This window comes from Theobroma cacao, chromosome 9, assembly GCF_000208745.1.
Source record: "Theobroma cacao cultivar B97-61/B2 chromosome 9, Criollo_cocoa_genome_V2, whole genome shotgun sequence".
Lineage (NCBI taxonomy): Eukaryota > Viridiplantae > Streptophyta > Magnoliopsida > Malvales > Malvaceae > Theobroma > Theobroma cacao.
In genome coordinates, this window is record NC_030858.1 from 33,332,667 (window position 1) to 33,349,898 (window position 17,232).

The following is a 17,232-nucleotide window of genomic DNA, read 5'->3' on the forward strand; positions in this document are numbered from 1 at the left end:
TATATATATAATATATATATATATCTTGTTAAAAGAATTTTGTATTTTGAATTATATATTAATTCTATTTATGGTCTAACTCTAATTAACTAACAATTTTGTACTCCAACCAGCTAATTAATCAACTGTTGTAATCTAACTAGCTAATTACTCAATACTAATATTGTATTTCTAACTATATCACTGAGTTTGTACAATTATCTGAACACTCCCCTCAAACTCAAAAAGTGATTCGGTAAATACCAAATTGCGTTTGGAAACTAAGTCCTGATATCGGTTAGTGGCTAAACAAGGATCTCAATGACATTACATCAAATTTTGGCATAACTTTTCATACTGTGGACCCATAGATTGTAGTTGCTTTTAGTCAAAACGGTTGCAATTGGCATAAATACCTCATATTTCTCCATCTTACAATCAAAATTAGCAGAAACTGAGGTCAAAATCGAAGAATTAATGATTTTACAAAAATACAGATGTGGCAAAACATGTGATATATAGAACATGTGACAAAATACGTGGCAAAATATATCACAGATTATGTGACAAAATATGTAGCAAAATACATGGTAGAATACATGACAAGAAAAATGATAGAGTACGCAATAAAACATGTGACAAAATACGTGATGGATTACATGACCGAACACGTGACACAACATGTGTAACGTGATAGAAAAAATGGCAAGTAGATGACATGACAAATGACATGGGAACTAAGATGTTGTGGTAGAAGACGTCAATATATGGATAATTGACAGAAGACATCAAAACATGGGCAACTAGTGCATGACGATGTCAATACTTGGGCAACTGATGCATGAGACTATAATTTTAACAATGGGTATTTTGTCATTTATCACGTATTTCTTGGTTATTCTTAAAATTATTCTTGCCAACCCATCATTGGAATAAATTATAATAGTAATTTTTATCCTATTTCATTTCCATAAACCAAACTATTTAATAGTTGTTCTTTTCGTATTTAAATTCTATTCCTCTCTATTCTGTTCCACGAACCAAATATACTTTAAGATTACGTTTGGTATATTGTTAGGAATGTGATTGCTGAGAATGTGATTGTTAGGAATATAACTTTGTAACATTTGGTATAATAAGGAAAAATAATGATTGCAAGAAATGTGATGGCTGAGAGAATTACATTGTAGTATTTGGTTTGTAAGCATTTTACTAAAAATATAATGTAAATTGATAAAATTACGTTTATGTATAAAAAAACATATAAGTTGAATTAATTTATAATTTTTAATATAAAATCTTACTTTTCAATTTTAAGCAATTAAAATAATAAATAATAACATTAAAAAAATAACATAATATTTTTATATTAATTATTTAAATATTAAAATATGTAAAATTACTAAATATTTATTTTCACCTTAAATTTATAAAAATTAAAAATAAAAAACATTATCCAAAGACAAATCTATGATAGATAGAAAATTCTATCGATAGATTATATTATCTATCGATAGATTATACTATTTATCGATAGATAAATAATAGCTGTCAAAAGTTTAAACGTAATTTGTCGATAGATATTTAATTTTAAACGTTCTTTACACTTGCACCAAACATTTTTCCCTCTCGAAACCTCTCAATTCCTTAGTAAATTTTCTTGATTCTAAACAATTTAAATGTTTCTCTCTCAATTTTCGACATCAAAAGCATAAATTTTTTCAAAACACTTTCAAATTTCTTGAAAATTTGAAGTAAGGTTTCATAAAATCCAAAGTCCCAATCTCTCCAATTTTCAGATTTGGTGGTGAAATTTGACTCAAATGTGCTGGTGACAAGCTACCCTTCATGCGGACAGTAAGAAGAAGAAGAAGAAGGCAAGGTGAGAAGAAGGAGATGAAGACAGGAAGGAAGAAGAGAAGGCCAATTTCAAAAAAAAAATATGTAACTTTCCCTATGCAGAGGGAAAGTTACTTTCCTTCCATGAGAAAAGGGAATGACATTCCCCTCTCTCGTTGTAATGTGATTACAATTGTCAGCACATTACATCCTTCTAAACCCAACCAGACGCTACTAAGTGATTGCAGCCATTTAAATTACAGAGAATGTTTTCCCCTTACATCATACCAAACAACCCCTAAGAGTTTGAATATTTTACAGTTTCTAGCAGTTCGACGGTTCGACATTTGTCCACAAAAAAGATAGAGAAATGTCCAACACAATGAAAAAAAACAAAAAAACATCAAATTTAAATAAATATAATTTGATGGATGTAAATTTGACATAATTAAAATAATATTTGACTTTCACACAGATCACAAATAAACAGAAATACATATCGTAAAAAAATAATAATAACTTTGCAACCATCATTTATTGATGATTTAAACTATCATTCTTTTCCCGAAGTTTTCAAATCCCCATAATCATTCTAAGTAAAATAAAATTCAGAAAAATATTGCACAAATAACGAGACATAAATATCGTAATAATAATTGTAATTTTACATCAATTACAAATGAAAATCAAAGAAAATAAATAAATCAAAGAAAAGTTAAAATAGCAAAATAAAAAATAATGTTAATAAACATGAAAAAACAAAAAAGAAATCATGTTTTTAATGGCACAAACAAAAGAAAAGAATGCATTATCATTACTGGTTAAACTGAAAGTTAAAAGCACATATTATAATATATTATGGAAAAATTAATTTATAAGCATTATTTAAAAAATTTAGCACATTAATTCTTAATTATTTACAACATGACATTAAATTTAATTTTTAATATAAATTAAAGAGCTTAAATAATTTTTTTCATAAATTTATTTGACCAAATATTAATTACAATTAATTCAATACCATTTAGAAATTTAACATTAATCATTGAAGCGTTTAGCGGCTTTCCCAATATAGCGAAAAAGAATATTCAAAAAGGAATGCTCATGGCAGTTTATTGTTCTTGTTATGGTTATTTTTGAACCTCAGATTAAAATCCAAATTAAAGAAAACAACATACCGCGAAAAGCAAAACACTGGAATAAGATTCAAAATAAATAAACATATTTCTTCAAACAAATATTTAAATTGCATTAAGTTTTTTTGTATAATTTTACTTTAATATAATTTTTTAATCATCGATAAGAGTATGAACAATTCGGTGAGTACATTTAAAGTAGAAATGGAAATTCGTCCCAATTCCAAACAGTGTTGCCCGTCCAACTAGTTGCTTGAATTGATTTCTGACTGCATAGTCAAGTAAACGAACCAAAAAAAAAAAAAAATACAAGACATTTTAGAAGTGAAGTAAAAACACAGGTAGAACATACAAAACAAAAACTAGATATCAGTTAAAAAAAATCATTACCCTATTTGGTTCTATTTGTAACGTTTGTTACACCAAACCCATTTGAGAATGGTAATTGAACTAAAAAGCATAAGAAAAACTAGACGAAAACAAAATTGAAAAAGAAGCATGAACATACACTGCACCTAAAAACTTAAAAGCAAAACTAAGAGGGAAAAAAAAACTCAAAAAGCAAACCCAAGATGAAAAAAAGGCAATGAAAAATGGGAAACATAAAAGCATGAACATATACTACAACTTAAAAATCAAAAAGTGAAACGAAGAGGGAAAAAAAATAAGGAAAAATGGGAAACAAATTTTTCAAAAAATCATACATGATTGGAGAATGGAAAATCAACCAAAAAAAAAACCAAAACCCCCCAAAAAATAACAACTAAAAAAATTTGATGACTAAAAACCAAAATAAAGAAAACCAAAAAAAGAAGAAAAAAAAAAACCAACAACTCATGGGAGGCTGAGTCTTACAGCGAGCTTCATTCATTGTTGAGTCACATTGTTCTTGTTCCAAGGAAAATGGATAAACTTATATGGAAGTATGACATTAGAGGTAATTTCTCGATCAAAACTTTTTGCTCTTTACTTGATGCTGATCTTAATAGTCAAACTTCATGGGTCCCTTTTATTTGGAAATTATCTGTCCCCCCTAAGGTCCAAAGCTTCCAATGGCTCGCTTCTCTTGACTCTGTTGGATAGTTTGTAATATTAGAGAGTCTCACATTAGAAGGTAATTATTCAAGATATGATTATTTAAATTAAATATAACTCTTTGAATAAACATAAGTGTTTTCAACAAACACAACTATTAAAAATTGGTCACTAAGCACGTTTGTTGAAACACAATAGACACATATGTTGACACAACTTTTCAGTGTTTATAAAAGGAATGTACTTCCAAGATAGACTTCAACCTTAAAAGCATTTTGCAATAGGCTTGCAGTATTCTGAAGATTCTTTGTCTGCAAATCCCCATATCAAGCAACAACTCTTTAAAGAAAGTGTGTTACAACATGCCTCAAGCCTTTTTTTCCTCTTTTCTTATACTGTTTTTTCTAACAATTATAAAGAGTTGTTGATGCAAAAGATCTGTGGAAACAGAAAAAAGAAAAACAAGAGGAGAAGGATAAAAAATCCTATAGTTAACCATCTTAAGTTGATGAAGGTTCAAGTGATGAAAGACAAAAGGCATGGGCATGTGGCATTTTTATTATACATTAAGGTATAATGATGTCAATATGTAAATACCATGAAGGTTCATGTGATAGGTGGGCATGTGGTATTTTCATTATACATGAAGATATAAAAGTACCAATATGTAAATTTAACATCTTGGTATATGGTGTATTCCTATTTTATCATTAAAGTCATAATGGTGCACCATCGATATTCAATATTTTGGACATGACATTCCTATTATGCAATAAAAATACAATGGTGCTTGTGTGAACATATACCTTGATATGTTAATTTGACATTCCGATTGAACATTAAGGTATAATGGTATCAATTGAGAAAGATGAAAATGTGCATAAGCTTGTAAAGTCATTGTATGGATTAGAACAAACACTTAAACGATGACATTAAAGTTTGACGAGATTGTTCTAGCTAATGGCTACAAGATCAATTAATTTGACAAATGTGTTTATAATAAATTCTACGATGGAATCTGAATTTTAGCATTTGCAGCTACTAAAAAGGAAGCGAAATGGTTGAAAAATTTATTATTAGATATAAAGTTATGACCACAATTGATGCTAGCCATTTGCATATATTGTGACAATGAGGTTATAATGTGTGTAGCCCATAATAAGATGTATAATGGAAAGTTTAGACATATAAGTTTACGACATGCCTACATAAGAGAATTAATCTTAAGTGGCGTTGTAACAACAGTTTATGTTAAATCTTGCAAGAATTTGGCTGATCCACTTACCGAAGCTTTGCCAAGATAGATTGTAGCATCAACATCTAGTGGAATGGGGCTAAAAGCCTTGACTTAAATGCGTTAGTAATGAAAACCTAACTTTGAGTTAGCAAAACTAACAATAAAAGTTCAATAGCTAATAACAAGTTACTATGCTATTATTGTGCATTGAATTTTTTATATTAAATAGGTTTATTTTAGAATATTCAAATAGTCTCATTCTAAAATATTCAGTATGACTATTACAAGAAAATGATGAGCAAAAGGCTCTTAATGGAAATGTTAAATGCTTATAGTAACAAGAACATAATGACAAATTCTACCTATATGAATATGAAGGGTTAAAAGGGTTTACTTTTGCAAATATTCATGAAACTAGGATTAGCATAAAGGTCATATAAGTACTAAAACAGTTGGCAGAATCTTAAAGCGATTTAGATAATACTATGTGTGTGATATTTTCGGTTATGACATAACAAGTTGTGGTTCAATCCTTATGATACCAATAACTTCGTCTTAACTTTAAAATCTCTACACTTGTAGAAAGTTCAAATCTTTGAGATACTTTCTATTATGCATAATATTATTAATATTAAAAACTAGTGAGAGATCATTGGATAGTTTGTAATATGTGAGAGTCTCACATGGGAAGGTAATTATTCAAGATGTGATTGTTCAGATTAAACATAACTCTTTGAATAAACAAAAATGCTTTCAACAAACACAACTATAAGAAATTGGTCAGTAGACACGTTTGTTGAAACGCAACAGACACATCTGTAGAAACATTATAGGCACGTCTATTGACATAACTTTTCAGTGTCTATAAAAAGAATATACTTTCAAAACATACTTAAAACCTTAAAAAAGCATTCTGCAATAGACTTGTTGTATCTTGGAGAGTCATTGTTTGTAAATTCCTATAATAAATAACAATTCTTTAAAGAAAGTGTATTACAGCGCGCCTCAAGCTTTTTTTTTCTCTTTTCTTATACTATTTTTTCTAACAAACTCGAACCCCTCCAAAGCCTTTAAACACAATGTTCTTAGCATGGTGATAACATTTGGTGCTTTTATTGGGTTGAGTTGTCGCCTTTTGTTTTATATTAATATTTCAATTTGTTTAAGATTTTTGCATTTTCTTCCAGTACTAAGAACTAATGGGCGAATCTTTTGTTTAATGGTACTAAGTACCACTAGGCTTTGTACCTTGATTGTATATGTTAATCGTAGTCCCCATATATGGGTCGATCTTTACACTATAGTTTCAGTGATTTTAATACATATTTCATTTGACTGAGCAAAAAAAAATAGCAAAGCAAGAATGAAAAAGACAAAATGATACAAGGGTCCGTTTGGTAACAAAAAATAATTTGTTTGAGAAAATTTTTTCTATGTAAAATATTTTATAGGAAGAGTTAATGTTTTTTGTTGTTTGGATAAATTGTCGAAATCATTTCTATTGTTTGGATCATTTTGTGGAAACTAATTTTCACTATTATTGGTGGAGTTATTTGGGTGTTAAAATGATAAATAAGAGCTGATTACAAAACAATGGTGCTATTTGGTTTTCACATTAAAATTAAAAATGGAAAGGAAAATTAAGAATATTAATAATGATATTTTTCAAAGCATCTAACCACATATTATAGTGAAAGTAAGCTCCAATTTTTAGAAAATTTTCCATCTCATCATTTTTTTACCATAACACTGTAAAAATATCAATATTCATCAATTGTATAAAACATCCAAAACCTATATTTATAAATATGTATTCATTAAATGACGATAATTGAAATATTTTTTGTTATAATATTTATTCAATTTATAAATAAAAATATTAATTCCATTGATTGATTTCATTAAAAAATATTTTTATAATTTTAATAGTATTGAATAATTTAAATATTAATATTTATCAAACTTATTATGCTAAGCTTAGTATAAGAGTAGTTTTTTTGTTCTCAGTAAAATGTCTTACATCTCTCGAGGGTGTAAGACATTTTATGTGATAAATGTGTATTTTTCTTGTTGATTCGTAAAATATTTTACATTTGAAATAAATTTTTTATCTTTCAAATAAGTATAATTTTTGAATATGTTTTTTAAAAAATATTTTACGTCAAAACAAATGGACCCAAAAATAACAAATGAAAAACAAATGGCAGAAATATAGTATAAAACGAGCGAGAACAAAACAAAAAAATCAAAAAACAAAAACAAAAAAAGTTAAGAGAAAATGAGGAACCAACCAAAGTAACGAAGAGAAAGAAGAAGACAAAACTTGAGGAAAACCATAACTAAAGAAAATAAAAAAACCTGCACTGAAAAAGATGGAGCAAATGAAAAAAAAAAACCATGCAAAGGAAAGAAAAGAACTATCTGGAATACGACTTCACACAAAAGGACCAAAACATCAAACCACCAAAACAAAAATCCTAAAATACTTTATAAAAAAAGAACAGATTCTGCATTAAAAGTTTAAAACACCAACAAAATTATATAAAAAAATCTGACATGGTGTCTCGTGGGCTTGCCCATTTATCAAATCGGTAATGTCAACCAGGAGGCAAACTGCGAGTCTCAGGTCCTCTCAAAAAGACCCAATACCCCACATCACCCAATTGAAGCCCTCTGAGAACTTTCCTCAAAAACAGTGCCAAACATTCTAATACACGCCACTTGTTAGACAATTGGTTAGTTCAAATGGTGTCCAACTGAAGCCTTTAAAGGAGACTTTTAATATAGGGTTATTGATCATAGATTAAATATTATTTAACACATATTTGTTTATTTAATATAATAATAATAATAATAATAATATTTTTCATTAAATTAAAAAGAAACAATTAATTAATTAATTACAAAATTCTTTTGAGTTAATATCACCTGAATTATTATCAAAAAAGGAAAACCGGTTTTATTGCCTTTCCTATTGCTGCTTATTATCTTGTTCATTCGTACCGGGACCTACATTTTTGTCTGATTGAAATATTCCAAGGCGTCTCCACCCCCCACAGTTTCGTAGCAATATTCTCATCAACTTTATCTATAAGACTATATAGGCCAACAAAACTACACGCTTCTTTCCTCGCCTATTTAAGGAAATCCCCTCTCTCACTTATAATTTCCCTCTCATCCTCTTTCTCTTTTCTCTGCCTACTAGCTAGCTTTCAGTCATTGATCAAATCAGACAAACATAGTCATATAAGAATGTCGCAACCTGACAGCTCTTCAACAACCATTTCCTCCTTTAACATAACATCACAATCCCAACAGCCAAACCTCACTCCTCGCTCGCAAGCTTTGCACCCTAATAACAACTCGAGAAGCTCCCTCTTCGTGTGCCGTCTTCTCGTGGCAATAGTTTTGTTGTTTGTCACAATAAGCGTCGTCAACTTCATTGCATGGCGTATCCTTCATCCACTCCCTCCTGTTTTTTAAGTCAACTCATTTAACATTTCAATCGGTCCCCTAAACACAGCGCTAAACCATGGTTCTGACATTCTATTCACCAGTACAAACCCGAACAAGAAGCTGAGCTTGCTTATGGACCATTTTGAAATCCTTTTGTTTCAAGGAAAAACGAGGGTTTCAAAAGAAATGAGGCCTGCAGGTGAATCTCTGTACCTAGAGAAGAATAACCAAATAAAATTTCCTATTCATGTAAGGGTGCTGCAGCTCAAAAGTTTCCTCCCGAATGAAAGGGAAGTGAATCTTAACGTCCAAGTGAATTTTAGAATAAGATTCTTGGCTTGGAATTGGTTGCCCAAGAGGAGACTCGTGGAGGTTTTTTGCAGAGATTTGAGTGTAAGATTTGTATCTCCAGGGGATCTTATTGGTGGAGGAGCGAAATGCTGATTTCATGTTGTCTAGATTAGTTAGTCCAATTAATATTACTTGACGTGGACTCTTAATATCTGTTCCTAGACATCTCTTCTTCGGCCTCAGAATTTTAATGAATAGCTTTCTCAGCTACTGATATGGTTTCTTAGACAACAACATTTACTAGGTTCTTTAGTTGCAGAATTGGTTTTTAATTTTGTTCGATAGTATTGGTGATGGGAGAGATATTCGAAACTTTGCACCCTCTTGGTGAGAGATGTAGCTTATAACTATATGTTGGTAAGAGTTGTTTTGATATAAAAGTTTGACAACTTTATGATTTATCCTTGTTAATTTGTTTCCTTATTATTTTTTCCAATCTTTTGTCAACATCTTCTGTTTTTCCATTTCCGTTTTCTGCTAATGTTCTTCCCTATAATTGGCTTTCTAATGTTTGGAGTCATGTATATGCTGAGTAGTGACCATGCAAGGAAGCATATTTGAATATGACTACTTTTATACTTTTTACTAGATAATTATGATTAATTAACAGGTGGTATCAAAACATCAAATATATATCAAGAATTTATTTGAATAACCTGTTGCTTTTTAAAGGGAATAACTTTTTGTTGATGTTTGATGTAAGGATAATCTTCAGACTATCTATTGTAGGTACCACATCAAAAGTAGAGGAATATTCATGTAAAATTGTCACCACTGTAAAACAGGTGGATGCTCAGTTATTGTCACGAAAAGCCACTGTTACTATATATATATAACCACCGGTTCGAATTTCCTTGCAAAACAAACAGACAAAAATGAAGTTAGACAGCGGTTTTAGTATTTTTAGTATGTACCATTGAAAGGGCAATTATTTGGAATGTTTGACTCATGTTGTGTTTCGCATGATGGTTCAAACGCAAGTCCTCGATGGTTAGAGTTTGAGATGCCTTTTTAAAAGTCTTAAATTCACATTTAGAGAAGGAGTAAAACGAGATTTATGATATGGAGAGACGTACAAGTGGTTTTATTTGTTTTTGAGTAAAATATTTAAATCTCTTAAATTTTAATCGAAATTTTAAATGAGTTTATTAATTTTCGAAGTGAACATTTTGTCTCAAAAAATTATTTTTTACTGGACAAATAGGTCTAGCCGTTAATCAAGTGTTAGTGTTTTTATTAATTTGATGATGTAATAATATTAAAAATATAATTTTATCTTTAATTAATTTTAAAAATTACTATTATATAATTTTTTAAAAAAAAATTCAAGGGAGCAAGGTGATCGGAAGTGTTTTTTTTTTGGTAGTGCAAACAAAATGAAGTTTCATATATTACCCAAAAAAGAAAAATTCGTTCATGGTTTTATATATAGCTTGTTCATTTCTTTTTTGATTACTCAAAATAAATTGACTAGAAAAAATAATTTATCAGGATAAATTTTGATATGTATATTATCACTGGAGTGAGACCAAAAAATAAAAATAAGGAGGAGCCTAAGCTAAGGTAAGTAGCGTGGTTAAGGGTTGATTAAGAGCCATTGTATGAGCGCCAATATATGTGCATGTTTTGGAAGGAATAGCTTGTTACCATACGCAGCCATATATGTACGTATGGCATTGGCGGCTGAATGAGAACTTAGCATGGTTTTCATGCGCTGTTTGTGCAGTCAAATTTGGTGATGCATCCGCTCAAGACATTTTTTAAGTCTTGTTGGCATCGTTTGCAAACTGTCGCTGACTTTCTATTATTTGGAACAAAAAGTTGCAGGTGCAACTTTACCCCCAAAACAACCTAAAATGTGATTTGAATGGATTGCTTGCAGTCATATTCTTTTTTGTGTCTTCAACAACATTGCTGTGATGCCACGTTTTCATCCACTCGCTGACACGTTTGCTAGCCTACGCTACGCGGCAAGTACCTCGGCACCCTGGAAGAAATTACATCACCTGCTCTCTCGGTTTCTATTTGCAGTACCTTCTTTACCTGTAGACTTTGTTTTTGTCATCTAGCTTAAAATATTTAAAGCACCTGGCTAATGGGGCCCCCTCTCGTTTCCAAGGAGGCAAAAGTAGTATTCACGCATCCTTGTATTCTATATATTCAGTCTCTCCCTCTCCAACTTCCCTTCCCATTCCCATTCCCATGCCCATTACATTATGTTTGTTTCCTTCCTCTTTCTCTTTTCTAGCTCAGGCAACAAGCTTAGGCAACTAAACTAACAGTAGCCCACGCCTGAATTTATTAACCAAGTCAACTAACACAAAGATACTGTTATAACCATGTCTTCAACAGCCAATTCCTCCCTTACCCTTAGTATAACATCCCAAAACTCTCACGCTTTGCAGCCTAATAACAACATTTCAAGAAATTCCCTCTTGGTCCGCAGTCTGATCTTGTCAATATTGTCATTGTTTGCAATAATCAGCCTCCTTGACTTCGTCGTATGGCGTATCATTCACCCTCTCCCTCCTGTTTTTGAAGTCGACTCCTTTTGCATTTCAACTACTCCCACAAAACACTCACCCCTCACAAGCACAGCTTATGACATCCAATTCGGCATTACAAACCCCAACAAGAAGCTGAGTGTGCTTATGGACAATTTCGAAATTCTCGTTTTTCATGGGAAAAACATGATTTCAAGAGAGCGGATGCGACCTGTGTACCTAAAGAAGATGACCAAAGAAAGTAGCAATATCCCGAGGGACTTACCTCACTTGCATGGAAAGATGATTAAGTTCAAAAGCATTCAATGGAGCAAGCGGGGAGTGAGCTTTGATGTCAAAGTGAAATTTCAAGTAAGATACATGGTTTGGAGTTGGTTGCCCAAGAGGGCAGACGTGGAGATTTCTTGCAGAGATTTGAGTGTAAAGTTTTTAACTGCAGAAGGGAAGGGAGATCTTATGGGTGGAAGAAGGGAATGCTCAGCTCATTTTCAATAGATAAGTGCTCGAAAAAGGAGAAAAAGTTGATTAGGACTCTTATTATCTGTTCTAAGACCAAAGCTATACATATATACCTCTTCTTTGGGCTCACGATAATCTTTATGAATACTTTAGTCAGCTATACATAGTTTATAGAGGAAATACCGATATAGGGTCTCAGTTTGAGAAATTGTTTTTTAGTTTTGGAGAGAGAGACAGCTTTTATTAACCAAGTTAAGTTATGTTATGTGTTTCGGCCATTTGCCAAAAGTTGTTTCGATATAAAAGTCGTATTATAATATATGTTTGTGGAGTCATGTATTGAATGACGCAATTTGAGAAAAATTAGGGAAAGTGGAAAGCATAACAGCAAATATCATGATTGAATAGGATAAATTCGGGGTGTTTCTGCATGTTGTCATAGCATGGTAATCTTTTAGCTATATCCATTGGACCACATCAAAAGTTAATGCAAAATATGGGAACCACAAGGATAAAGGTGGTGCCTTTCTCATTTTCACCAGCCCTTTTATAATATAATATTGCACTTTGTTCAATTCTTAAGGATAAATTTAGCAAGGGTTTTGTGGTCTTTAAGGTTTGTTTGGTCCAGTTGAAACTTTTCTTAAAATTTAATGTTGTTTGAGTAAACTTGATTGGTCTCTGTTGTAAAGACAAGTTAAGATAATATTTAAAAAATTTAATGCAACTTTACTATGTAAATAAAAACAAATGAAGGTGAAAAATTATAATTCTACTTATACTTTTATGAATTATTAAAAATAAAGTGAGAAAGTGAGAATATAAAACAATTTCATTAAATAGTTGTTATTAAACATTAGCACTTTTATGCGAAAAATTTGACATAATATTCAAAAAATTTAAATTATTTAGAAAAAATCAAATAAATTCTTATTATTTCATTACATTTAATCAAACCTCATGCTTTTATTTTAAGTCAAATAAATATGATTAAGAGTTGACTTAATCAAAATGACACTTATCATTTTATTATACGGGTTGGCATGCTAACATATCATAATAAATAATGATATGATATAATAATATGATTATGCAATATTTTTCATATTTCATGTCATTGTTACGTTAACATTATTATGTTACATAAAATGACATTGGATATTTTGACTAAATTAATTATTAATCATAAGAACTTATTTAACTTGATTGAACACAATTGAAAAAATAAGATCTTATTTAAATTTTTTTTGAATAATTTAAAAATTTTTCAAATATTATGTCAAAAAATTTTATTTGTAATTTCATTTAAAAGCTCAAATTAGCTTTCCTCATAAGCTAAGAAAAAAAAAATTACAAGAGTTACTTTTTTTCATTTGGATTTATCCTTTTTCTTTTGTATGATAAGGCTAATTACCGTGAGTGGATTCCCTCTCCATCTCTAGCTTCGATATCGATGTCTCTGAATCTCAGATGACTGCTAACTAGAACTTTACTTTCTTAGCAAGAAACTCCGATACGATTTTCTTCAGTTTATTGGACTATCGTGAAGTCCTTGTATCTGTTTTCTACCAAGATGAACTTGTCTCTTTGAGTGCATTGGACCGCTCCATCTTGGTCTTTACTGTTTAGTGCCAACCCTGTTGCATTGACAAAGAGAATTGGTAAAAAGGTGGTAGAGGCGATTGGGTAAGAGGAGTTGTGTCATTTCACTTTAAGATTGCAGACTACAGCTCCCGAGCTGGATGTTTTCTGCGAGGATGAAACGGTTGCTTTTGGAAATAATTCAAGCACCGTTTTCTATATATGTTGGGTGAATATACAGCCTGCTGAAGAGTTAGCTTGTATTTATATAGATTGCCTTTTATCCAATCGCAAAAATGCATTATATGGAGCTCCACAATGTTGGTATATACCTTTGAGTCAATTGGATTGGTCAATATATATATATATATATATATATATATATATATATATATACATCTANATATATATATATATATATATATATTATCATTTAATGCATATTTAATCGCATTATTATATGTGATAGAGGTTTTTCTTCATGTTAGTGCAATAACAAGGAGTTATTAAGTACTAATTGGATGAAGCTCATGGAACATAAAAGCCTTACAGGAGAATTGTAAAGTTATTACAATTATGAGATCACTATGCATCAAAGCCATGCTCTTAAAATTATTCCTAATCATTGTATTGTCAAGAAAAGGCATTGACAATACTCAAAGACTAGTATATGTTAAGCCTCCTTACTTGATAAGTAAACAATTGATCTCATAAATTGAAGTATATGAAACACTTGAGGATAACGTGCAGGTGCTTGTTAAAGAACAAGTTCACTGAACATGACCTGTTATGAGAACTCCATTTGGTATTTCATTCAAGTGTCTATGAAAAATATTCTCATGTGATAGTCGTGCAACTAGTCCTTGGACTTGAGACACTAAGTCATCTTGTATGGAGAATGATATACTTTGATTTCACCCCTACGGGTTTGGAAGCAACCAGATGCCTAAATAAGGTGTTTTTGGGTATGACATGAAACATGTGAAGGTGAATGAGTGGTTAAGAGAGGATTCATCACCCCAAATGATACGAGGGGATGTATCTCACTTGTTCTCAATTCTTGATTAGCTTGTATAAAATCTTTGGCCAAAGAATGATGAATTTGAGAAAAGTTAGTTTTCTAAATTCATAAGGTTAGTCATGAATTATGGGAACTAATATGGAATGTTATAAGTAGACACTGAGCCATGCTTAATGCCATATCCGAGATATTTGATGAAATGACCGTATTGCACTGAGAGGCTTATCACTGAAGGGCTTTGTCAAATTCTTTAATTGATTTTCTAACATTTGAGTGGTTATGATGTATTGCTAGATGCCGTTCATGATTTATAAATATAAATTAATTATCAAATTGATATTTGATTATGATTTATATTTATCACCAACATGTTAGAAGGTTAATGGGTCACACACATTAAGTGACATGATTGAGATTAAATAAAGACAATTAATTAAGTTGGGCTTAATTGAAAGAGACCAAAATAAAGTGAGAAATTAATTAAGTTTTTAAAGACTTAATTAAATTAAAATACAACTGTTGTATTTAGGGTTATAAATTAGTTTGGCTATATAAATATATTATATTGGCAAACTAAAACTAGAAGCCTAAAAAAAAAAAACAGTTCTCAGCTGTTTCATGAAATAAGAAAAGAAAAATAGTTTTTTTTGTTTGACAAAAATAAGATTCAGCAAGAAATTTTGGTCATTTTGTTTTAGAAACAATACTTACTAGCACAAGTAAAAATTCTACCTTTGAAAAGGTCTTATTCAATCATTGTGTGGATTACTGTTAGAGGCTAAACACTTGGGTGGATAAAGATTTGACAAATCCTAAAGGTGAAGAAGTAAAGATTTAGATTTAATTGACTTTTAATTACGATATTCAGAGTAATGTATATAATTTTTAAATTTATGAGTATTCATTATTAATTTAAAAGTTATATAAAAATACAAATATTAATCTTGTAGGATTCGATTATTTTTTTGATTAAATATTATTTTATTTTTTTATTATTTTATTATTTTAATTATTAATTATTTTTCATATTTGAGAATGAGGTCGAATATTAGCACGTAAAACTTCACGATGAATTTTACACAATTTAAGACTTCCAGAATACCATCCTTTAACATAAAACAGGCAGACTATGCAAAAAATATAAAAAATTAAATGACATGACACATGTCAATTAACGAAAAGTTACAGCGTGTCAACCAACGCGGCTACCAAATGTCAGCCTCAAGGGTCGTGGTTCCGACACTCCTCGTCAGGGCGTTTCAGCTTTCACTGTGACTGGTTGGATGTTGTGAATTATTTGATGATGGACATGATCAGTGTCCTGTTTTGACGTTTGAGCAAAATGGTTCAACTCTGTCTCTGGGGGTGCAAGTTTGATAGAGTAGTGCACTATGAACAGAATAGGGGTTATGATATGGCTTTCTTGATAGGATAATTTTCTGTTGTCCCCTGTTATTAAGTGTTATTTTGACTGTCTTTATGTCTGTATGCTGTTGCTGCCCTTACTTGAGTAGTTCTGCGTAGGATTATTTGGCTTGTATAGGGCTGTTGTTGTGTCTTCTTAAAACCCCCAGCCCAACCAGTTTAAGCTTTTTTTTTTTTCCTTTTTATATAGAAAATAGAACCACCAATGACTTTAGCAGCTAAAGAACCGTTGTGTTGTGACAACGGTTGATCTTAGTAACTTTAAAATTTTTTTTTTTTGAAGAGCATGATCATTTTATTTCCATAAGGGAATCGAATTTCCCCTGGTACCTTACATTAAAAAAAAATCATCAGGCAGGGGTCAAAGAGAGAGATATGAAATGAAAGACCCTAGATATATATAACCAAAACAGAGGTGCCCCCAAAACTAATACTTCCTAACCCAAATGAGCACATAAAAAAGAAAGAGTAATTTATTCGAACTCTTTTACAAGCCCTTTTTATTTCCCAAACATCCATAAAACTGCATCAAACAAGTGCAAAAACATTCATAATTACACAGCTACCCTGGACAACATGAAGAAGCAAACTTATTATTAACCATATTCTCAGCTTTCTTGATTTGATTTCCTTTGCAATTTACCCCTTTTTTTTTGGTGGCTTCCGTGCCTTCGGACTTGGTTCCGGCTTTGGCTCTTCAGTGCTTTGTTTTTCTGCAAAATCCAAAAGAGCACTTTTCTTAAACACAAAACCAACGTAAATTTAAGCAACTCAAAGCTGACTTACAATAAAAGTAATAGGCAAATGAAATTCTTGAGATTTAATTGAAACTTTTATTATAGAAAACGATGGATAAACTAGTAATTAATTTGCCCTTACTCTGCGCAACTATTGCTCGAGCTGAGGAAGGACTGGTGAACATCAGAAGGGTGGAAAGCAAGAGAGTGAAAACTATAAGAAATGCCTTCATTTTTGGGGAATATGCAGCTAGGTTTTGCATGCTCTTTTCTTGTGTAAAGCATCTTCCCCTCCACCTCCATTTTATAGCCCCGTTCTAGTCCCTTCAAAACTCAAAGCTCCAAGCATGATAATATTGTAATTTGACTATCACCTTAATTTATTAGATGTCGAAAATTTCAACACGAAATCGAGGACTTCCTGTTAATATATTTGTTGCGTTTCTAAAACTTAATAATAAAGTTAGAAAAT

General features: G+C 30.9%; 1 protein-coding gene and 1 long non-coding RNA gene across 2 annotated transcripts; one reads left to right on the forward strand and one right to left on the reverse strand.

Moving 5' to 3' along the window:
- Positions 11,373-12,032, forward strand: LOC18590228. Its single transcript, XM_007015636.2, has one exon. The coding sequence runs from the start codon at positions 11,373-11,375 to the stop codon at positions 12,030-12,032; it is 660 nt and encodes a 219-aa protein (XP_007015698.2).
- On the reverse strand, positions 16,479-17,075 carry LOC18590229. The gene is made up of 2 exons (XR_001929471.1): positions 16,903-17,075; positions 16,479-16,736 (listed from the first exon to the last, which is right to left on the reverse strand). It is a non-coding gene; the product is annotated as an uncharacterized LOC18590229 (long non-coding RNA).